Source organism: Apteryx mantelli, chromosome 1 (assembly GCF_036417845.1).
Source record: "Apteryx mantelli isolate bAptMan1 chromosome 1, bAptMan1.hap1, whole genome shotgun sequence".
Taxonomy (NCBI): Eukaryota; Metazoa; Chordata; class Aves; order Apterygiformes; family Apterygidae; genus Apteryx; species Apteryx mantelli.
Window position 1 is genome coordinate 177,283,245 of NC_089978.1, and position 25,470 is coordinate 177,308,714.

Below are 25,470 nucleotides of genomic sequence, written 5' to 3' on the forward strand. Positions count from 1 at the left end.
ATGGTTGTGGCAGAGATCTTTCTATGGTATTTCTGACTTTTAATGAGAATAGGTAGTGAATTTCCCTCTGAAACATAAAGTTCTTGAATTATTAACCCATATGTATTGTGGAGGTGATCTTTCTGTTTTCCACCACCCAAGTAAACAGTAGAATACCTTCTATCAGACTGGCTCTAAAGATAGTAACTGCCCTTTTCCTTTAGGGATTTTTGCCTTGAAGACTGTTGAAGACTATTGAAGATGGCTTTCTAAGCATGACCTGAGTAAGCTGCCTCACAGAAATGACACACAGGCATGAGTGGAAAAACAGTTCTTTTTTAATTTTGCCTAGTTTCACTAAGCGATATGTGTAACTAAAATTTAAAATAGAGTAAGATACCTAAATAGGATTTTGGACTGTGTTGAATGATTTAAGACTGGTTGAGACCGGTTACTACAAAAGTCTTGTCAAGAAACACCAGGTGGTGTTGTGAGAGAGAATTTTTATCTCCAAGAACAAAATTATCATTATCATTCCAGTAAGCAGGTCCCAACTGTCAGATGCCTATGTTAAAAAAAGGTCAAAGAATTGAGGAAGGTTCTGCACTGGTTTCTTCAATCTGTCAAAAACTAGATTTATCAGTGACTATCTTTGAGTTTGTCAACAGCATTGGACACCACTGGTGATGAAAACTGACTTTTATTGCAGCAAATTTGAATGCACGTCATTTTGGACATGGCCTTGAAATTAGCACTGTACTGCTCACAGCATAACTGAGAGCAGGAATTCCTGCTTTAGCGTAGCTTTGACTGGGGACTTGCTAAGAAGGTTTGGGTTGTAATGCTGCTGGTATTTAGAAAAATGTATTTTGTTTCATCTGATCTGAACAGCAAGGTCACTTGGAAGTGCCATTAAAAATGATAGCACGGATGGTAAACGGTTATACCTAACCAGAGGAAAAGGCACAGTTGCTATATGGTGTAATCTCAGGGATACCCACATTAGACACTGTGACTATGGTAGACTTATTGAATTTTCAGTTGTTTCTGGCAGGTTTACAGAATTAGCTAAAACTTTGCTTTATTTCTGTTTTATTTAGACTACTTGAAATGGCAGTCTTAGATATGCTTGGCAGCATTCCGACCCGGCTGTGAAGCCTAGGCCAGTTCTGTGCCCGTGTGGTCCGTTATTCGTGGTTATGACCTGATGCAGCCTGGGAAACTCCCGGCAGTGTAGCTTTGCAGTGTGCTCACCTAGAGGGCTGTTTTGCAGAAGATGCTTTTTCTTTTTGCACTGCAGAGAATATTGTCAGATGCACCACAGCCTCACGTGAGGCTTCCTTTATGTGAAAAGAAAAAAAGAGAGGAGAAGGAGCCTAGAAACATTTCTGGATCCACCAGTTGGGATATAGCAGAGAATCTGCTCCTGTGTGTGTGGTTCAAAGCAAATATTAGCTGGAGTGCTCACCCCAAGCCAGAATATAGGCATGTTCTAGAGCTTCATTTTTGGAATTTTCTCTCCCTGTTGACCCTGTTGTCCCCTCTGATAAACCTTAAGGCTTATGCTTTTTCCTGGAGAGGAAGACCAAACCATAACAGAAAGTGCCATGAATGTTAATTCTAATAGGTTATAGTTACTAGGGTTACAAAATACTAAGTAGATGCTATAATATTATATTCATTCTTGAATGGAATAAATATGTGAATCAACATGCATGAGATGGGAATTGCTGCATTACTTACAAAATCCATGAACAAGTTATGCAGAGTATCTCAAATGACTGCCAGTAAATCTTCATATGACAATAAGATGAATATTATGTAGCATACATATTTTAAAGACAAGCAATTTTACAAATAAAACACAGATTAAAAAAAAATTTTTTTTTAATTTCCATTCTCTTAAACTTGGCATTTTAGCTACCATGAGTCCATGAAATTACCATGGCTGGAAGGAAATGCCTTGAAAGCATGAAAGGTCAGGAATCTCTCATTTCCACTTATGTAAAGTTTCCTGTGCTAGCCCCAAAGAGTCCCAAAATACTAGACCTTAGACCCATCATTTGCTAGAGTCATTCTAAACCTTTCATCAATTTTTCTTTTGGTTTATAAAAAATGCTTTTCCACAAGGGAAGAGAGGAAAAAATGTGTTTAAAAGTTAATTTGAAAAATGTAGTTAAAGATACTCAGAGATTAGTGCTATTAGAACAGTGATGGACAGCAGAGACTGATTAATAAACAGAGGGCATATGCAGCAGTCAAAAGTATACAGTAAAAAAACAGCTTTTCAAACAAAAGCACAAGATTGTCAGAAAACATTATCATACATTTGATATGTACATAAATTTAAAAATGTGAAAAATACATAAAGAATTTACACATTAATCCAAGTGTGTTTGCTTCAGTGAATTTATTTCTTTAGTGGATATGTGTCTGTAAACACTGAAATTAAATTTATTAAGAGTTAAACTAATATTAAAGAAAGATGTTTAAGACTGAAATGATGAATTGATAAAGTATATAATGTGTGTATTTTCTTGTGTGGAAGTATTGTTTATTTAAAACAGTGTCATGCTGACATAATGTGGGCTGTGTTTTCCTTGCAAAGTTCTGGAGCACCAGTGGTGTTAAAAATCTGCCTAAACATGATCTATGAGTTGACTATGAAGCTGCTTTTCATGGAGAAGTTCTTTGCAAACCTAGCTACTTTCTATCAAGTGAAATTAGCTATAAAAACAATACAAAATCTTCATTAAAATGTTTTCAAATATTTAAGAATGTGACCTGAAAGAAGGGAAATCTGAGATCAGTAAGTTAAGAACTTTCCAGAATAGAAATATGGAAAGTTTTGTTTAAAATTCAAGATGTGCTCTTTTTTCCCACTAATAGCGCAATTCTCCCTTAAAACACTGAAAGTTTAAAATTCTTTCAAATATTTAAAAAGTATTACAAATTGCAGCGTGAAGCGTATTGGCAATATGAGGTTAGTGCATAGGTGAAGCTGCATATATGCCTGTGGCTGCTACTAAATATGCTGAAAATGTGCGTACTTTTGTTTACTGCCCAAGTCATGAACTTAAACCTATGTTCTCATAAGTAACAATGATAAAGTCATTATAAAACATCTTGCAATATGTTGCATTTTTCAAATGTTATATTGTGCTACTAGAAATACTGGAATGAGAAGGTGTTGTCTTTATGTTGTTTCTGAATGCCCCGTTTACTGAACGGAGCGGTGTATAGCCACAGAAGCACAGCTTAGTTCACTGTTTCCTTTGAGAGATGATGAAGCTCGACTATAATTGGCACGAACGTTGTACGTTTCTTTGCTTTCAGCAATGGGAAAAATCCTTTAGAGGTTTAGTACAGGGCTGGTTTTTGGTTGAAAGAGTACTGCTTCTAAAACTTTTAAAAAATCCCTGCAGTTCGTTTCCTCTGAAGTAAATACTGAGATTGGAAGAAACATCAGCAGGTCACGTAGCCTACTAGCCACGGCCTCGCTAAAGCGGAGCCGGTCATAGCTTGGGCTCTGCAAAAAGAAATGGCCAAGTGATGAAAAAGGAGAGAAAATGGCCTCTCATGCTAAAATGTGTTCTTCAGGAAGCTGAGTGAACTTCCAGATTTTTAACTGCACATAGCTTTTTTCCTACTATTTTTCCAGTATTATGATCGTGTGGTGCAGTAGAAATGGCTGAGGCGGTATGCCAAATTTATTAATTTAATAAGCAAATTCTACCTAACAGATTGCCTTTTTTTGCTCTCCATAGAGTAGCTTAGTTTGGGGGAGGAGATGCTCCTTTCTTCATTCCTTGCAAGGGGGTCAACCTCTTGCTTTGCGCAGACGGCTCGATTTAAAGCCCGCCCCGGAGCTACGCTGCTGCTCCCCTGCTGGGCACCTGGCCATTCCCTTCTGCGGAGGGCAAGGACAGCGCAGCTAAGCAGCGCCGCACTTCCTCGTTTCCAGCCCCTCACAAGCCAGCAGGTTTTCTCTGTATGTAACAATACTTCCAATTTTTTCTGTGGGTGTCAGTTGAGCCACGCTTTCGCTAGATCAGCTTGCTTGAATGATGATTAAGAGCGTTCATCTTATTAGCATGGTGTAATTTAAATATACTGTAGCACTGTACAAACTTCTGTTCCATTCAGCAGACTCTCTGTTGCCCCCTTTTTTCAGATGACGGTTGCTGCTGGTACGAGCATTGAGAATAACATTCAAAGGACCATATCCTGCCCTAATGTATGTTCTACAAATCTTGGATTTTTGTGTAATTTAAATGCAAAGCCTCATTATGTGAATTTGATATTTTGTTGCCCACAGAAATTTGTGCATTTTGAGGTTACTTCATATGATATATTTCAGGATTACTGAATATTGTACTACAAGTGAGGTCTCAGCCTATCCAAATGCTGTATTACTGTTACTTTTTCTGTGTGACTTGATGGCTCTGCTAAATAAAGACCATGATAATATATTCACAGCTCCTCTGAGTTTACCTCGTTTCCCTCCCAGCTCAATGCTACTGTCAGTTGATATCAGTAAAACCACACCAGGCAAAATGAGAAAAGCACTGAGAGGCTATATTTATTCTACTTAACTTTGTTCTAAATTGAATTTCAGAATAAAGATGTGTTATACTAAATTTGGAAGGAAGGTAATTTCATTTTTCCTGCTTAAACAAATGTATCCCCTGACTTAAAATGGAAGAAGGGAGGAGTCAGTACAGCTGATGAAAGAGAATAAGAAATCTATTTTGTCAACAAAAGAAGCAGTTTATTCACTTGTAGTATAATAGGTCATATATCTTTTTTTTTAGTAATACAGTTGATAAAATGGAAAGTTATTGGACCAAAAATGAATTTGATACATTAATGGGGAAACAGTAATGGGAATTTGGGATGTACTACTAAGAACAAACTGGCTCTGAATTACATAGAAACTACTTTTTTATCATGTAATGTGTTTAATAATTTATGTTTTCTACCCTAACATTTTCTGGATAAAGATTATCATGTTTATAGGAGAACTGGCAGGAGAAGTTCTGGATAAACATTTTCGTCACCTTAATTTCCTTAAAGATATAACATATAATTGAAATACAGGTGCAATATACTTACAATTACTAATAGCTAAGAGTAAAATTACTGTGATTTAATATTGCCAGGAAGTTAGTCTGTCCTCCCTCTATGGAAAATAAAATAAAATCAAAATAAAACAGGTTAGGTGAGCAGCTTAGACTAGATGTTAAAGACCATTCCCAAACTTGAAATAGGGGAAAATGAAATTCCTGTTTGGATAACAGTGAAAAATCTTGCATTTCATTTGAAAGACTAGATTTTAATATTTTTCTCTGAAATCTTTCCACAAACTAACAAGAATTTTCAAACCGTCTTTAATAAAAAAGCTAGTGGCGTTGTAGATTTCACTATTTATAGTACATACACTAAAAATAAAACCTTTCCTATTTAAAGCTACTGTTTATTTTCTTCCCAGGAGAAAATAACACAGCTTAGTCACAAAAGGTGTGAAACATGCTTTTACTGCTGTTAATTACTTGTACCCAAAGTCATCGTCGAGTGGTCATGAGACCTAATTTTAGATTCTCACTGTATAATGGGCACAAGAAACCCGGTTCTTAACTCCTAAGACTTAACTCTTCTTACTGTTCACTTTCACCTCTTAGTGTTGATACAAAATAGGCACAGTTTTGATTTCTCTTTTTTAGAATTACTTCAGTATATACATGGAATAGCTTTATGGTTCAGTCTTATGTTAGAGAATTTAAATGTAATAGTTCTTCCTCATGGTCTGCAATTTTCTGGAGAGAAAATAGATGCTATTCTAAAAAGAATTAAGAGAATAAGACTTGCTTCCCAAGAGAGAAATAAAAAATTGTAATTTCGAATTTTTAAATACCATACTACATCAAGTAACCGTTTCTTAACCTTCAAGATCATTTCTTGTAACTAACCATTGCAAAAGAGGTATTCTTTCTCTGAGTCTGGCAAACAGATGGATACAATGGATTGTGCAATGAACCATCTTTTAAGCCTTGACCATCTTAGCAAGTAGCTTCAGGTATGTGAACAGCTGGAATCCATGGCAATACTTGCACCCGCAAAGGTGCTAATGTTTGTAGACATTTCAGCAGTGGAAACACAGATATTAGCTTTTCTCTTTAATAACAGTTTTAAATCTGTCAAGAAGTAATAAGTTACTAGAAAATCAGGAGATGGTTCAGATCCAGTCTCGAATTCTGATCATGAAAAAATCATAGCATACCAGCGATAAGTACTTCCCTCCATTTTTGTAATATGAACCTGATTGTATTATACTCGTGTAACTGAAGACCACTGTCACCTTCTCAACCTTGTAAGAAACGGACAATGTTATGATACTACCCTTTGTCTAAACCTAGTTCCTCAAATAGTTAGAAAGGTGATTTGTCTATTTTTTCCAAAATCAACAAAAGTGTAAAAAAACCTCACAACCAAGAATAAAAACTTTATTGTCAAGTCTCTATAAGAAAAGCTAGTAAAAGCTGCTTCTGTTAGAACAATTAAAGAAAGAGTGAATCCCATTGTTTCATGCTTCTTCAAATGCAAGTTTTCTAATGAAGTTGATACAAGTTTCAAATCCTGTCCTTTAGCTCTACTGTTGAGTCCTCAGTTTGAGACAGAAAGAACTCACTTATTTCCTTTCCAGAAAAGAATAAATTTTATCTATCATCAGCTTTGTCTTTCAGAAGGTCATATCAGACTTACTAGGGAGGAGTTCTTCAACTTAAATTAAAGAAAAAACACAAAAATGCACACATTCAACCTCTGACGTGTCTCAGGACTTGATAAGCTTCACACTTGTAGCTCATTGGACTGACATGTAATCTAGGTTTTGTGTTTAAAATTAGCTAGACTAATGCATGGTCATTAATAATTAATGGAATGCTATGTCTAAATGGTTGGGAAAATGATTATCAGTTATCTGTATGAATTAACTCTAGCTGTTTATATCCTAGAACAAAATATGTTTTTTGTGTTCGGGGTTTTTTCCAATATTCATTTATTACCAACCTCATTTCAAAAAGTTAACTTCCTATACATTATTAACATGCTGTATATTCACTGGCTTGTCTTTCAGTAGCATTTGATTAAATTTTAAAAGCCCTTTTAGGAGTTTAGAAAGGCATGATATCTTCCTATGTAAAACCTGTGTTATTTTGATCCTTCCTACTTATACTTATCTAAGCACTCTGTTGTTCCATCTTTAATTACACACTTGGTTGGTTTCTTCAGACAGAGTTGAGGTACACTGGTCTGTAATTTTTCCGATCACTTTACACTCCTTCTCTGAAAATTTGCTCCCCAGGAAAAAAGTTTTCATCAGGTCAGTCTCTGCGACTTGGAGAGAATTCTTTTTTACAACATACTGACAAGGAGATGCAGTATTTGTTCTACTTCATGCTTCCAAGAGCTCTCAGTGAAAGAAGTTCATCTCGTGCTGATGATTTTTTTAACTTGAATTCCTCGAATTTCTTTCTAATTTCATCAGATCAGCTTCAGATTTTAGAGTTTATAGTTAATAATGATGGAAAATCCTGTCAGATCCAAAAGAATCCATTTTGGAAGCAGCATATAATCCTGAACCAACATCTACATAGCACCCACCTGCACCAAGCCTGCAGCAGAAGCGGAGAGGGGAATCTGCACATCTGCCTGCCCTGCCGCTCTGGGGCAGGACAGGAAGGGAAGAGAATTCTGCTTCGCAGGCTCCTTGGTGGGGCAGCAGGAGCTTCCTGCGGCCTTCCAGCAATTGCAAAAGCAGATCCAGCTTCAGTTCTGAGAAATACTGCGAATGAAAAAAGTCACCCAAAAACTGAGTAACAAGATACAAATGTGAATGGGAGTGGGAAGCAGTTTGCAAATTGTTTTATCAGTTCCTAAATCCTCTAGTTCCCTGGTGATTAGGAATCGTTTAGATAACCACTCATTACTGAATAAAACCCAGTCCCTTAGACTTCTTCACAGGTACACTTTTCTGCTATGATTGATCGTCCTTACGCTAATTAGAAGAAATACGCAAATGTAACAATTTAATGCACTTTGTATATTTGAGAAAGCAAATTAATTAAACCATTTATTTTATTTCATTGAATTCCAAACCCATAATTAACTGTATGAACCATTTAGAAGTCTTAATAACTGGCATTAAGGCTGTCGAATCTACAGTTGAATCTATGTTGGAGTGCATGATAACTTTTCAATTAATCGGCTACATTATTCTGAAATGTTCTCTGGTTTCCCAAAAGTACTGTGAATTGCACAAGCTTATATTTCTGCCTTTTGTAAAAAGGAAGGCTCTGAACATGCACTTTTATTTATATATTTATTTTTAAGACTGTGACTTTTTTTTGCTCTCCTGTTTTTCACTGGAGGTTACTGTCAGAAGCATAAAATTTCCAGTCAGTTCAAATTGCACTGGTTCAGCATTTTAATGACATGGCATTAATTCATTGCATACAGTTTTCTAAAACTCAGTTACTTAGTCAAACAGAGACACAATATTTTTGATTTGGCTCTTCTGGCTCTTAATCTCAGACCTAAAATATGTTTTTAGAAGTACTCAGATCTAGAAACAGAACTGAGGTGCCAAAACTGCACAGGAAACATAGAGTAGATTGTGCATGAGACATATAGGTTAAATGGAAACAAAGGCTTTACTGAGCCTAAATAACATCTGTTAATATTATTAATAACAAATGTAACAGGGCATTTTAAAGAGTGTATAGTACATTGATTTACATAATAAAAATACACTGCAAAGCTTGCAATAAAACTGAAAATCAAGAAGAAACTTTGGAATATATTCAAACTTATGAACTCAGAAATTATGGATTTCAAGGTGTAATTTTGTGGGCAGTTTCCCACAAATGAAAAAATCTAATTTGCCTGCTTTTGCTGTGCAAAGTGTACATGTCCACAGTCTTCATTATAGGCCTCAATTTATCGGTATTCCCACAAAAACTCTGTTTTCTATTTCTCATTATTATAAATTCTTTACATGAGAGAAGCTGAGTGAGAAATCAGTATTATAGACAAGAGTAATACACTATTACAGTTTGTGCCCTTCCCTTATGTATCATTGAATGGAATAATAAAAGGCACTTTTATGCTAGATTTGCGGTCTTTCATGCAAGATATCCCAAACCTTGACCTTCTATATATATGTATTGATTTTATAGATTAGCCTTTAAACAGCCAGTGACTTTATACAGTTGCATTATCTTTTAAAAATAAAAACTCTTTCTTGTTAAGAAGACAGGGGAAGTAATTTCAGTAAATATACTCTGAAAGTTTACATGCATTCTCGTATGCCTGGATGAACATTACGGATTGATGTAGAGTCATTTAAATGGAGCAGCCTGTCACACTTTGGTGTCTCTGTGCCATTCCTTGGTGTCTGGAAACAGGGCAAGCTGATGGTCAGAACCAAGGCAGGCAACTCTGTATGCAGGTCCACTTGCAGTGGCTGCATGACCTTGAGTCTCTGCAAAATAGGGGCATTGAGATTCCTTTCTTTCACAGCTCTTTAAGGTTCACAGCAAAAATGTAAACAGCAAAATGAAAAAGAAGATAGTAGCAGGTATTAGTAATTGCGTTTTTTCAGTAAAACAGTTTTTTCTTTTTAATCCCATGACCATAAGTAGCAGAACATAAGTCTTCATAAAAAAAAAAAAATTGCTCTATATAATAAACAAGAACATATGTCACAGTATACCCTTGCAAAAAAAGCTAATTATTTAATTTTAAACAAATGCAAAACAATGCAGTTTGTTACTGCAGCACCAGTTGTTCTTGCTATGTTTTCCATTGAAAAGCCACATTTGTACACCTTCAGGAATTCTTGGTAGAGCTAGTCATAAGTCTTATAGTAATTAGTTTAGAAATGCAGGGGTTTTTTAAATACCAGCATAGGTGATTCAGGCAGCTGTGTTCAGATAGATATGTTTTAGTAGTTATGTAATTTAATGTGTGTAAATTTTTAACATAAACATCGATGGTCATCTTAATGCTGTAGACAAGGCATATAGCATATATAGCCATATTTCATATAGCAGTTCTGTAGGAAAATAGCAACTTACCTAAATTTTATCAAATTCCACTATTAGGCAGTATCTTTTAAAACTGCTGCTTTTCATTCATCAGTAATCTTTAAGATGCTTTAATCAGTTTCAAAAGCTCTCACAGACTCTTTGGGAAGGTTACAAAGCGAGAGAGAAAGCGTTGATAAAATACACATACCTTAAAACATCAACATGTTTCTTTTTCTCCTAAATGAGAATGAAACTGTACTTTCTGTGCTTTTCTGATACTTCTTTTTTCTATTAAAGATCAAATCTGGCTTGTTTCTGTGAGGTGTTTCCTGTGAATAAGCTAAGAAAGTTATTTTCCTTAAGTTTAAGCCAAATGCATTTATTTTCAGATAAACTGAAGCAGGAATCATTTTTTCTATCCTGGAAAAACATTTCTGAGCCTGAGAGGGGGAAAAAAAAACCTATAGCTGCTGAACATAGGAACAAAAAGTCAAAACCCTGAAAATAATTATAAATTAAAACTCTAATTCCAAAAATATTTAAAAGAAATGGATGCCTAACTTTTTCAAGGAAAAAGATAAGGCTAGTATGTGATGCATAGAGTATAACAATGAATTATGTTGTTGATAAGTAATATAATGTTTGATCATGTCTAACTTGTCCATTTGTTTTTATTGCACTTTTTAATTCATTTCAGCAGAATACTTTTGTCTCAGTTTATAGGACAAATTATTTTCATGTTTTCTTTGGGTAGGGATGTATTACTGCATGAAAAGCACCACACAAAACTTGCAATTCTCCTGCTTAGTCAAGAATACATATCTGTAGCAATATTCACAACTTTCCTTCTTTTTGCTTAGTTGGCCCTCTTTTTTACAAGGGTTCAGCTCTTTTTCCTAAGTTCATAATATCTCAGGTCCATTGAATGCATGTTCACACAGTTGTTTGTTTGACATAAAATAAAAAGGCTAATTTATAAATAGCATTAACCAAAAACAGATGTTTTCTAAAAAAGAACGGGATTAAATTGAGTTCATACTACCTGCAACTTCATGGAAGATTAGACTACTTACCATTTTAAATAGAGGCTATAAGTTGAAACTACAGAAAGCAGGTTTAAATACGTGTCCATGCCACTTTTGAAAAATTTATGCGAACAGAGAGCTTTGAGGCACTTGTTCGGGAAACATAAGCAAAACCTGTTATGAGGCCGTTGGCAGGCAGCTGTCTCATATGTGGAACAGGAAAGGAAGACCTCTCTTAACCTACTGCCTAGGGCAAGTAGTGTGGTAGTGCGTGAAATAGTACTACAGTATTTATATATGGGGCCTTGCCAAGATTTGTCATGTAGGTGAGTGAATGAAGATTTTCTCTGTACTCTGACTGTGACTCTGGCTGAAATTTTCCCTGTTAAGACCAAATGAATCTTGAATATAACTAAATGCTGAAACAGCTATTATTTAATTCACAAATCGTTGTAGACTGCTGGCCTGGGTCTGCAACCCCGGATCAGGCCAGCTCTCCTTTTCTTAAGCTTTTGTTTACTGGTAGCACCAGAAATCTACAAACAAGCAGGAAATCATAAAATAAACAGTTTGCTGTAAATGGAGGAGCTTTCCTGTTCACTCTGCAGCTTTTCTCTGGGAGCTATGAAAGCTTCCTGAGCTTTCTGCTCAACTCTTTCAGCTCTCTTTCAGCCTTCGTAGGATTCAAGTATTTACCAAATAGTTACCTACCTCTTAAAGCTACATCCTTTTTCTATGTGATCTTCAGGATAAGGCTTCCTGGCCTTCCTGATACTTTAAAGTGTCAGACCCGGTTGGCACATAGAAGTGTTATTTTTGTCCACGAGGAAAAAGAAAAATTATAAGCAAGCTTCTTTTCTCAAGCTTTTATCCAAACGCCATTGTTCAAAGTCTATGAATTAATTCATTAACAAATAAACTTGCAATCAGAAAAGCAGGTTCAGTTAGTTCTCAGTGCCAAATACGTAGACTGTGAAGTCCTACATTTTGAGCGTGACACTAATCTTTTGGCCTCCATCTCCCGTTTCCCGCCACAGGGCCAGCAAATCACACTGTGCAGCTCAACATTTCTGCCTCTGCTCCAGAGCTCATGTGAGGCAATTAGCTGGCAGACCTGCTGTCTCGCCAGCCATGCCAAGTGGGTTAAATCCTAAGGTAGAAAGAGATAGCAGTAGTGTGCTGCAACTGAGGAAATGTGTCAATGGTGAACATTTGTCTTAGCAACAGCATAGTGTCCTAGTCCTTAAGTGTGTGACCACACACACCCCTGGTATCACTGTTATGTGCACAGTGCTCTTTCCCCAGCACAGCCTTGCAAACACTCCCACGCTTTTCCATGTCATTTGGAAAATGACATTCCCCTGACTTGAGAGATTTAAAATTGCAAAAAGGAAATCAGGAATTAGGGGTCGTAGCAGTGTTAACAAGCAATTCACAAAGAATGGTTCTCCGATGAAATCTAAATAGTTCCACACCATTTAATTTTGATTTTAATATGCTTTAGGAGTAGACATAATACCATATGGTTAGATCTATTACCAGCTACAGCATGCCAATTTATAGGACCTTATCTGTTGCATCCTCAGAGAGGAAACAGTTTGAAAATCAATACATTATCACAGAATCACAGTTTCATTTTGTAGGAGTCGGTTTAATCATACAGATGAAGATTAGAGGATGCAGATGACTACAGGAGAAGCCAGCCTACATTCATGAGAGCTTTCATGCTACTTGACAACTTTACTGATGATAGACAAATTTACTGAGCAGATCCACTGCTATGACATACCCAGGAACTTTAAGCTAGCATTCCTCGATTGTGGTCCCATGTACGGCTTAATTGCGTAGGTATACTCTAAGCATGCCTTACATATGCAATTCAGCAAATAAGAATGAGCACTGCCCATGTCCATCTACTAATCCAGATCAAAATGTCCAGCTCTCAGGCTCATCCATGATCTCCATGAGCAAAGGAAAGAAAGTTCATCATAGGAGACCTTCTCCCTTCTCATCTCATGCCACGTCTAAATCCAGCTTCCATGTGCTTCTATGCAAGGAGCTGTACAGAGGAGGAGCACTTACCTAGCATTTTCTACTTTTTACAAAACTTCCCAACTGTTTTTCTCTTTTTTTTTTTTTTCTGCTCCTGAACCACATCTTAAGTAAGGAGTTTTTTAAACCACAGGAGAAAAACCTAGATCTGAACAGAGCTCTCTGTTGCTTGACTTTTAAAAGAAATTCATGCGTATAAAGATATACTTGTAGAAGGAGAGCAGATTTTCTTTTGGTTTGCTAGTGTTTTGCCTCTGTACTGATATTTTAGTATATGCACTAGATGGGAGGAAATAACTCTACAGCAGAGATTTAAGGCATAGCAAAGTTGTTTCTGGATCACAGTGATGCTTCTAGATGCTTTCAGCTACTACTTGTCTGGGATATCACAGAATCACAGGTAGCTGAGGTTGGAAGAGACACTGGAGATCATCTAGTCCACCCTTCTGCTCAAGCAGGGTCATCCAGAACAGATTACCCAGGACTGTGTCCAGTTGTGTTCTGAATGTCTCTAGGGATGGATATTCTATAGCAACCTGTTCCTGTGTTCAACCACCCTTACAGTAAAAAAGTGTTTTCTTACGTTCAGATGGAATTTTCTATGTTTCAGTTTGTGCCCATTGCCTCTTGTCCTGTCACTGGCCACCACTGAGAAGAGTCTGGCTCCTTTTTCTTTACATCCTTCCATCCAATATTTATAAACATTGATAAGATCCCCATGAACCTTCTCTTCTCCAGGCTGAACAGTCCCAACTCACTCAGCATCTCCTCATATAAGATATGCTCCAGTCCCTTAATCATCTTAGTAGCCCTTCACTGGACTCGCTCCAGTAGCTCCATGTCTCTCTTGTATTGGGGAGCCCAGAACTGGACACAGCATTCCAGATGTGGCCTCACCAGGGCTGAGTAGAGGGGAAGGATCCCCTCCCTCGACCTGCTGGCGGCGCTCTGCCTAGCTAGGATACTGGCCTTCTTTGCTGTGAGGGCACATTGCTGGCCCATGTTCGACTTGTCCAACAGGACCCCCAGGTCCTTCTCAGCCAAGCTGCTTTCCAGCCAGTCATCATGTACTGGTGCCTGGGGTTATTCCTCCCCAGGTGCAGGAATCTGCATTTGTTGAGGTTCCTCTGTGCCCTTTTCTCCAGCCTGTTGAGGTCCCTTTGAATGGTAGCACAACAATCTGGTGTATCAGCTACTCCTTTTTGTATCATTTGTTTTGTATCATCTGCAAACTTGCTGAGTGTGTGCTCTGTCCCATCATCCCAGTCATTAATGAACATGTTAGGCAGAACTGGCCCCAGTATCACCCCCTGCAGAACACCACTAGTGACTGGCCTCCAGCTGGACTTCGTGCCACTGATCACAACACTCTGAGCCCAGCAGTTTGGCCAGTTTTCATTCCACCTCACTGTCCACTTATTTAGCCTGCACTTCATCAGCTTGTCTGTGAGGATGTTACAGGAGAGTGTCAAAAGTCTTACTAAAGCCAAGGTAAACAACATCCACTGTTCTCCCTCCATCCACCACACCACTCATCTCATCATAGAAGTCTATCAGGTTGGTTAAGCACGATTTCTCCTTTGTACATCCATGCTGACTTTCTCCCGATCACCTTCTTGCCTTTCATGTGTCTGGAAATTGTTTCCAGCATTAGTTGCTCCATCACCTTCACAGGGATGAATCTTCCTTGATTTGCATTTGTCTTAGAAAACAGAGATACAAAAGAAGAGCCACCAATTGGTAATGACGTAGAAATGATTCATGTGGCAAAGGCTGTTATTCCTTTGTGAAAATAAAAGAATGCCATCTTCTCCCTTTGGTCTATCCTCCTACTCTAGTCCCAGCATTACTGCTGAGCTTACCTGACCGCTTTTTGCACTGAGTTAAGAAGACTGGAAAGGGAGCTTGTCTCTTTGCTGCAGCCATTAGCAGTCTAAGTCCTCATCCACTTCTAATAATGTACTCTATTTAGTTCAGTTTTAAGGAATTGTATTCACTTTGACACCGACTTAAACCAAATGGACTTTACATCCCAGCATTCTTACTGGTTTTGCAAAAAGAAAAAAAACACGCAAAACAAAAATAACAAAGGTCAAAACTGTTCCCCTTGCCAATCTAACACTGGAGGAAACTATCCTCCAAAGGTTACTAATGCACTACTTGGCAAACATAAGCCTAAATGGATTTAGAAAATCCTTTTTATTTTTTTTTATTTATCTGTTTTTGCCACATGTCTGTCATGAACTGTGCTTTGTTAGTATTACAATGTAAAGTCATTTTTAATCTGTGCAAGGCATGGATAATTGCCACTCACTGTGATCAGTGAAAGTCTGAGGTAAAGTGCTAACTGTCATTTGAGATGGGGATTTAGTTTACTTGGGATATCTAGCCGTTTCTTAGTCATAAGCTTTTTTGTTAGTTCATTTATTTTAAATACTATGCTGATATTTCAATTAATTGTATCAGACTAAACATCTTCAGCTCTAATTTTAATAAAAAAGAACCACTTGGATCATTTACAACTTGATCAGTACATCAAATCACAGGCTTAATTTTCTGCAACCAATTAAACTATTACTTTTTACTTTGATAACTACTAAAGATGTTGCCTGGCTCCTGGCAATCTAAGCAGTTAGTTATTGTGTAAGGAACATTATTCAAAGTTTACAATACTTTTCAATCCTCTGAAAGATGAAGTCTCCCCAAATAGCAAGCCACATCATTACCAGTGTATCTGCAAGCTGTGATCGAATTTCTTCTTTCTGCAATATTTCTATACTACAGACTTAGAAAGATGTACTAATAAAGTTAGGCTCTGCTGTAAGTGAGTGGCTTAGGGTAGGAAAATGTATGTCCTGGTGCTGAAGAATTACTGTGAAAAGAAAATCAGCTCAGGAGCTGTTTCTTTCTCTGTGTAGATCTCCAGGAATCCTTCAATCCTTAAGTTAACTGCTGAAACTTCAAATTCTGTATTTGGGTGGGTTTCAACTGACAGAAGCAGCAAATTACAGGGTTTTTTTGCTTCCTAATATATAGAAATAGTTGATGGAACAGAATATCATTTTATGAAGCAATCAAGTATTCTTTAGTGTTAATATTCTAATGTACAAAATATACTTTTAGCGTCAGTGTCAAGTAAGTTGCAGTTATTTGAATTATGTAAATTTAGAGATCATTCAAAGTTTCAAAGTGGGATTACTGAAATTTCTAATTAATAATTATGTGACCATAAGTTTATGTGAGCTTATGGATATTCTGGGTTTTTTTACTAATGATGATAATGAAAGTTTTGATTGAATCTTCTAAATGACTTTAAAGTTAAATATACATATTAGGAATGAGCAGCCATAATAATAAATAATAAACCACATCTACTTTTTTTTGCAGCTATGTAGAAATGTGATTTTTTTTTATGAAAATGTATGCCTAAACTGGATAATGAAAGTGTAAAAGGACACGCACAAACTCACAGTGAACAACTAGTTCCCAAAGCTTCGATATTAGTCATGTTCATGCTACTTACCTTTAATATTGATGTTCAGCAGTTTAGCAGTGCTGTCCTGGTCCTAAACCTTCAGAGAGTGGCAAACTGTGCATTGCTTTTGTGAAGAATATGAACATAAGGGCTATGCTGAAATCGCACTTCCAGTGTTTGGTGGGTTATTGCATTCCCCCTGCGGGTCTCGTTTGCTGCTGGTGACTGTAGTGAGAGGGCATTGCCGCTCCCCCCGGCCCACGTGCCTGGGTGCTCTTTCCCTGGGAGCAATGGCTGCAGATATAAACCACCCTGATTTAAGTGGGGATGTGGCCGGGACGATTTAACCCAGCAACTGGGAAGTGTATCTTTTCCCCAGCTTAGGTGTAGCTGAGGTGAATATGCTTCCAGCCAAACTTGATGTAAAATGCAGAGGATGAATTTATGCTTCTAAAAATGTAAATATAATCTGTGTAAATGCATCTAAATTCTTCTTCAGAAGAAAGATAGGACTGTATGTGTGACAGAGACCCAGACAGATCAGTTGCCTTTGTTGTTTTAGAACAGCATTCCTTCAATATAAATCTCATAATACAAAGCTTCTGTTACTCAAAATAGAAAAAAAGCAGCAGTAACTGCTGGTATTGTGGTTGCTTGCTGTAACAAGAGCAGCAGATTAGAGTTTGAGAAGAACATCTGAATTTTGAGGATAACATAGCCCCCACAGACTTTCAAAAGCTCCCACTCTTAAAATCTGTTTCTACTCTTACTGTCTATGGCTACTCACAGAATTAAAATTCAGATCACTGTAGACTCTAAGACAAAGCCCTTTGCCAGGTGACATAATCAGATTAGAGCTAGAACGTCAGTCCTGCTAACATTAACGTTGATCAATGCTCAAAAGTACTTTATTGTTGGGGTGTCTCTATCACTGGCCTCTCTCGACACTGGTGCATGGCTGCGGCATGAGTGTGGGACTCTTCCTCTTGCTGCCAGCAGCAGTTTGGCTCCAACTTGGGAGAGGCACAGCAGGAAGCTCTCTGATGCAAGGGGGAAAAATCCTGGACTGGAAGGGAAGGAAAGATTAGACTGAGAAGGGCAGCCTAGGGCTGGAGGGGGGACACGGTAACTAGGAATTAAGGCATGGAGGCCAGAAGCAGGAGGAGCATCAGAGACACCACTGGGAACCAGAGGAGCTGGTGGCTGCGGGGAGAGGGAGGGAAGCTCAGACAGATGAGAAGTAGAGCTGAGAAGGAAGTTTTCAATGAGCCAGCTGTTCCAGCTAAAAAAAGCAAATCATTGAAATGAAAAATTTTCATGGAAATGCATCTGTTTTCATAGGAAAGATTTTTCAGGTCCAGAGGCTGAGGGAGGGCAAGAGAGACAGAGCATTACCCCCTCAGAAGTTACAGTGAATTCCAATGGAAGAAGCATGAAATGATCGTATAAAAATGGCTTGTGTGCAAGAAGTGCTTTTATAGACAGCCATAATCCTGGTAATACTACCTAAGCGATATTCTTGCACTCTTCTAACAGAGCCTTTTTACTGTAATTATATATACATACATGTACATTCCACTGTGAGTGGTGAGATAGAAATTTTGGTGTAATTGTTTCCCCAGCCAATAGTTCTGGTTTATTAAATTGCTAATAGTTGTCCAGTAAGAAGAAACAAACATGCCCAAAGAAAGAAAAGGAATTTTAAAGGTCAGTGTTACTTAACAACTTGTTTCATGCTTACAGCAGACTGGAGTTAGAAATAATTGGAAAGCATACCAATATTACAAGTGACAGATCAGAGGAAAAAGCTTGCACCAAATATTATGTTTTGAATTTCCTCAGTGCCTCAAGGAAGTCATCAGCTTGGAAATGCATAAAAGCTTTATACAATAATGATTAAATATTATACTAATGCAAGGATAAAAACCTGATTTTGGTTTCCCAAAGGAAATGCCAAGAAAAAATCTGTAATGTAACTCTAAACTATATATCTCAAATATAGCATATTTATTTTCCTCATCTGAGGAGCCATGAATCATCATGATGGATCATTAAAAGAAATTCATTAAGAGCAACTCTCCTGCCAGTGTTACAGGTACATTCTAATGCTGCTGCAGGGCAATTTAGTTTATATTTACAATAAGTTAGAAAGGGCCATATGATCTTTAGGATTTGAATTTCACCTGGCCTTTGAATTGCACCACTGCTTTTTCATTCGTATGTAGTAAGTCTATAAAATATTACCTGGGTAGCGATAGAATAAGTTTTGCAACTCCTTTCTTTTTCTGATTAAATTGTTATGACGTTCTAAGTAAATAAAACAAGCACAAAAATACTTTAGGCAAGCTCATTGTCCATCAGTTATTTGTTGTCTAATCTTCATTATATCTATTTGTATGTATGTAAAATATGTACGTTGAATCCATCTATGTCTCTCCTTTGTATTACACATCTTACAGACCAACGATATCAAATTATTAGCATCAACTAGCTTCTTATTCCATTATTCCCAGCTTGTATTTTAGATAGTAAAAGGCGTAATTATACAGTAAGGCATAATTATAGGGTAAGGGAGGAAGTGTGAAGAGATGGATGATTTGAAATAAGGGAAATATTTAAAAATGAAACAGAAAGATAAAAAAGAAACATATATTTAAGGAAAAATGAGCAAAAAGGAGCCTTATGAAGATACTTCTAAAAAGGCATCCTGTAATCCTAAATATTTTTCTTGGGCATTTCTATGGAGAGTATTAAAATTTGTTTGGCTGATAAGAGAGAGAAACAAGGAAGCTAGTGGCAAACAAGGAAACTAGTGGCAAATTCTATAAACAAAGTGGTTCTGCTAGACAAATTTAACTTTTTTTCTCTCTTAAACGTGTATTTTCTATATAGGTATCTTTTCCCAGATAAATGATGAACAAGTTTTACTACCATGATTTCTTGGTTTTGATGCATGTTGACTGAGTTCTTGGCTTTATTATTCTTGCACTTAGGATTAAACAGCAAACTGTTTAAGTCTGTGGTAAGTTTTATACAAATGGAAAAATAATCCATTTCAGATCTTTGTTTTCTGTAGATTCTCTGAATTAGTCTGGTTCTGTCTCTATTTCTATTCTGAGTGTCGTATGAATGTAATTCTGAAAAATGAATAGTGAACACAAGATAAATTTTATGTAAAGAAAATAGTTTCTGGATTTTTAAACTATTCATTTCAAAAATACCTGTGAAGACATAGTCTCATTTTAATAATAAAATGATGCTATTAAGTTAGCATAACATTAGCATTCTGAATCAATCAATGAGTTTTGGGGTCTATAAACTCACAAAGGATGTTCTGAGACTGGTAACTTCCTGAAGCAAGCATATGTTATGAGTATTTTTTTAAGTATCAACTTGCCTCTAAAATGTACTTGTTTGATTTTGGCAGATGACACAGTCAAAATCTGTATGCAACAACTATTTACTTGGTGGTTTTGGTAACAAGTAAGACCAGACTTCTGTCTTCTCTAAAGTCACATCACCCAGCTGAGGGTCAGAAAACCATTAAGAAAATTCCATTAATTTTGTCATGATTTCTGGAATTAACTAATACTGTGTTTGAATAGCAGATGGATTTGTTATGAATGGCTGCATGATGGAATTGAAAAAGAACCTGCTGGGAAACTGAAGATACTGAAGTGTGGATGCACAGATAGATGTGTAGCATGGACTGGGATACTGGTGTTCCCTAGTAAATCACTAATAACGTCTTTCATGAGCTAGTTCTGTGCCTTCTCTTGAAGGCCATGATCCTTGGAGGGGAAAAAGACAGCAAGAATTTATTTGGGAAGAGATTACAAGAATACGAGCAGAACTGTTTCCACTTTACAAAATTATGAAAAGAATAAAAATAGCTTGAGTACATAGTGAAAAAAGCTTTACTTGATTTCAAAACTGATTGAAGTGCCTCTTAAAATAATGTACATTTTCTTCTGAATTAAATCAGTATTTTCCTATTGCCTTTACTATATTTTGTTCATTTTTTGTTAGGTGAAAATTTGGCACTTTGTCTCTTTGATCTGCTGTTTTTGCTAAAGCAAAATAATTAGAAAATTACTGCAATATTATTAGCTCTAGCTTACACTGATAAGTCCCTTTATTCCTACAGTCATGCAAAAAGAATTTTATGTTTCCATTTAGTTTCAGCATTTTTTAGACAAGTATCATTATTGAAATTTTATTAGGAACCCTTACTGTGTTTAAATTAGTTTTGTTTTTCAAATATCATCTTCAAATTTCATAATACAGTTTTATTTATTCTGTAAATAGTATCTCTGATATTTCTTATGTAAGCAGATGAAAACTGATAAAGAATTAACCACTTTTTCAGCTCAAATGATTTTAAAATATTGGGTAAACGTCAGTATTTATCTTGAAGAACAATCCAGGATCAATTTTGATTGACAGCTATTGCTTAAACACGGTCTTCTCAAAAGATTCTTGAGATGTTTTCTTTACTATTAAATCAAGTTAATCAATATGTGATATACCTGCCTGGCTATTTAAAAGAATACAATTTGTCATAAATGACATGTACTGTAGCTGGAAGGGAGCCTCCAAATCTGACACCAGGCTATGCTGTCACGCTGAGAGTCTTTCGTTATTTTTATAACGCACTTTTACACTGTTTCAACTCAGAATCCAAATCCAAATGAAGCAGATGAAGGGTTAAGAATAGGACTAAGAGATCATAACTTGTTTAGTACTTCTAAACTGAGATATATAACGTGATCTATATGACATATCCTGTATGAAATTGAATTTTACAGTCACAGTTAGTCCATGGTAGATCCATTTCTTTCCCCAAAAGGCAGGAAAAGGCTGGAAATGATAATGAGTTTCAATGCTGTGAATTAGTCAGCAGAAACAGACTTACTGCTCACACATAAGAACAATATTTGTCCTTAGGAGCTACTGTAGGAGAGCACCTACTTCCTAAATACGATTTTACTGTTTTCTTCTATAGGAGGAGAGGTCTTATGAACTCCTGCTCACAAGCAGCATAAAGTTCTCATTAATCTTCCGCTCTTAGACTGCTTTGAGTACACATCTCAGCTGTTAAAGTGATACAGCTTGAAGATTTCATTTAAGCTTCAGCTCCAGGACTGTTCGTCCAGGTGGCATACACTTGGACAGTTTCAGCATGCAACAGCTCTAGTTTCCTCTGCCAGGAAAACATGCCTTGCAGGGTAAGGAGACAGGTTTTCAGGGATTGTTTTGTGTTCTAACTCCCTTTTGGGAACTGCAAATATATGACCTGTATCTATATCATTTAGTTAGTCCAAAATCTTCCAAATGTATCCCAGAAGGCATATCAACCTGTCCACTTCCTGATCTCCCCTTAAAATATCCTATTCTCTCATGACAAAAATGAGACATTTCTGTGGTTATTCATTTACTAGTGTGTCTGAGAAACAAAGAGGGCTTGTATGGGGTCTCAGGGAAAATTGCATTTTTGTGAAGGTGTGACCCCTAATGAACTCTGTGTTTTCATTATCTCTCCAGAGTCACGCTGGAGATTAAGGTCTCCTTCTGACTATATCTCTGGGTGCCACAGCCCACAAGAGCTTGCACTCTGCAGCTGTGAGCAGAGGAAATGTGGTTGCTCTCCTCTTACACATGAACTCTGTTTGGCCTGACCAAAACCACTTGCCCAAGATCAAGACCCGCAGGAGAGTGAGGAGGGTGGCAGTGCTAGGCCAAGCCCTCCCAGGAGCTCCTCGCGCAGTCAAGGAGAGAAAGTCAGGGGAAGGAAGCCGCTGCAAGACATCTTTAGTCCTAAATCCCAGCCAGATGCTACGACGACCATCTGCAGATTATTTTTCTATTGCGCCAGCCACACGGACAGCTCACACTTCAATTTGGGAATCACACGCTGTGTAGGCAGACACCCCTTTAGCTGGCGTACCTGCACAATGCTGCTCAGGTAGTCCTGACCCAGAAAGGGAAGGGAAGCACATAGCTATTTTTTCTTGTTGTTGTATCCTATCTGGTTCTATCCTTAGAGGCAAGGATCTCCTGGTCTTTGTTTAATTTGGCTTTAGAAGCAGTGCAGTATTGAAGGATACCCTTGGCTCTAAGCTACAGTTACACAACGGGATATTCCCTGTGGCCTGGAGCTCGATTGTCCACAGCAGGGAGCTGTTAAAAGGGTCCCAGAACAATTTATCCCCAAGCCAACTAGCTGTCACCCAAAGCAATTCCCACGTTTGGTTTGGGAGCTGGCATGAGCCAGGGATAGTAAGCTGCTGAGCAATTTGGCAGCAGCTGTACTGTTCTGCAGGCTAAGGGAGTCTAATTAGCATAGGTTTCACCAGACTCTCATTTTGCCGCTACCCCTGAAATGCATCAAGCTTCCACTTGGAGCTTTGGTGGGCTAAAGAAGAATGTACTGCTGTTGCCTGGTCTTCGTTAACACAAACAGGATTGTTAATTCTCCTGCCTATCAGGAAGCCCATATTCCTTTCAATAATAGAGTTTTTATATGTTCTTCCCTGCTATTTTTGTGCAGTATTCTTTCACTTATATATTGCACACATTTTTTAATCAATTGTTGTATTATTCCATTGTAAAAGATTAGTGAAATCTTGAGGTCTTTCTGGTTAAATTTCTTATTCTGGGAATCATTTTTTTTAACTTCTAACATCACTAGCTACTGTTTTCATATTTTAGTTTTAATTCCCATAAATTTCAATTATCCTTCAAGTTTCTACCATTCATTTGTTTGTTTGTTTTCCTGCTTACAATTTAGTGAAGTTTCAGAGCCAGTCATTTTGCTAAAAAGAAGAGTTTACTGTGAATCAGGAAAAGGAGCAATACATTTCCTCTGTTTAAACTCATGACATTGTTTCTACGTAAAGATGAGAAAGGAAATGAGAATGAGTGTTTAAACTGAAAAGCCAGCTTATGCCCAAAGGTAGCATGTTGCTGGCCCTGTAAAGGAGAGTTAGCAATAGAAGCTTTGAGGGAGAGTACACACAATACAATACAGACCCACAAGGCTCTAAATGCTACTGTATGAACATATATTATTCAGCTCTCCCCTGGACTACTCTTTGTTTGGCAGCCCAGGTGGCTGTGATGTCTGTCTTTTCTTGTTTCTGGTGATTTATCAAGAAAATTGATTATGCAGTATGTAGCTAAAGCCAATTATCTGTCATGTTGTCATGTTGTCTATGACTTGTCCCTAACAATTTATTGCCTCTTTTTTTATCCTTAGATTTGGAGAGACGCAATATTATTCTCTGCTTTCATACCATATAGTATAATGAAATACTACACCTTTGTGTAGAGTGTCTCAGCATATTGCTAGTACAAATTAATGATAGTGATTTAATATAAAATTATTCTGTTGTGTGTAGGAGGATTATATCATAGTGAGTGAAGGGAAAGTTAAGTTACTTTCATTGGGTCAGCCAGGGACTATGTCGAGTATATTTGACCTTAATGAGAAAGTGATTTTAAGTATTACACTGCTGATGGCAACATTTCCAAAGCTCTGTATGCATGTAATGATGTACTTAGGTTTAATAATACTATTTTCAACAGAGATGAAAGCGCCAGCTCTCTTTGTGAATTTTTGATAGTTTAATGTTTATTCTTTGAAAAGAAGTTTACTAGCTTAGATTTCGAAGTCTGACTGACTTTTGAGACAGACTTCTGAAATCAGACTTCTAAGTCAGGATAGACAATCCCATGAATAGATAACCCCATCCTTGATGAAGAATGCACCCACAGGATTTAACAGGCATCAAGATGCAGATGACTCTTGAAATTAAGAGACCCCCAAATATTAAGGCATTTGGGGGATCTGCTTTGGCCAGATTTCCTGCACTGGGGTAACTTTCAGACCTGCTTAGCCTTGCCATTTTAAGAAGTCTGGTAGAGAACAGGGCTGATGGTGTGCATCTGTCATCTGGATCTAGCATGTGTTTTTTCCTTGACTGAATATAGTGCAGTAGGTGCTAGAGGCATTGCTGCCCGGCACTTTTAAGCCATGGGGAATCACTTCTGACATGATTGCTACCATAGAAACCTGTTTCAGCTGAAAAGAAATTCAATTCATGTAAAAAACTTTTGAGTCTGACTCATTCCTATGTTGTTACGCTTAAGAGGCTTGACACTGCAGTCAGGACTCCTGGAAGTGTGTAAGTTTTAGACTCCCTCAGAGCAGTAGTTTTATTCAGATGCTTTGGAACTCTGTATCCACGATGTGGTCAAGTGGACTCTCCTTTTAGTAGAGCCCCAGCCTAAATTAACATTCTCCATCCATGGCTTTATAATATCATTAGTTTCTAAGAAGTGAAGAAATTCGTGAGAGCTATTGAATTTCCAGCTGCTGAGTTTTCTGAATAAGTAATATGTAGCAAATTTTAGCACATATTCTCGGCAGAACAAAAAGAACAAGTTAAGCCATTTGCAGATGCATCTGCCTCTTTCCTTAACAAGTACAAAGGAAAGAGTTTGGGCCACGTTTAGATAATAAAGTTTGTCAAATTCACCTTTTTGATCAACTCCTCTGGAATTTGGAAGTCATGATAGGACAATTTCATCAATAGTCAAACAGAAATACGATACTGAAATCAGCTGTATACAGGAAAGGTGAATCCTGCTTACTACATAGTTAGTTTTCTGAAAACAAAACAAAGATTGTTTTTTAAATATTTTAAAAAGATGTCTATGAAAAACTCTTCAGTTATTACAGAGAAGGCCGTTAGAGGATAAAGATGAAAAACCTTTTATTTATACCTAAAAATTGATGTGTATAACTTGTTATGCAAATAGTTTGTTGTTTCTAGATCTAGTAAAGATT

The 25,470-nt window shown here is 37.2% G+C and overlaps 1 protein-coding gene across 1 annotated transcript in view; it reads left to right on the forward strand.

The window, feature by feature from the left end:
- PPFIA2 (PTPRF interacting protein alpha 2) overlaps window positions 1–25,470 on the forward strand; it is a 363,489-nt gene that overhangs the window by 168,963 nt on the left and 169,056 nt on the right. The window contains exon 4 of the mRNA XM_067312975.1: window positions 4,154–4,216. Coding sequence (XP_067169076.1) covers window positions 4,154–4,216 — 63 coding nt within the window. The remainder of the gene's footprint in view (window positions 1–4,153; window positions 4,217–25,470) is intronic.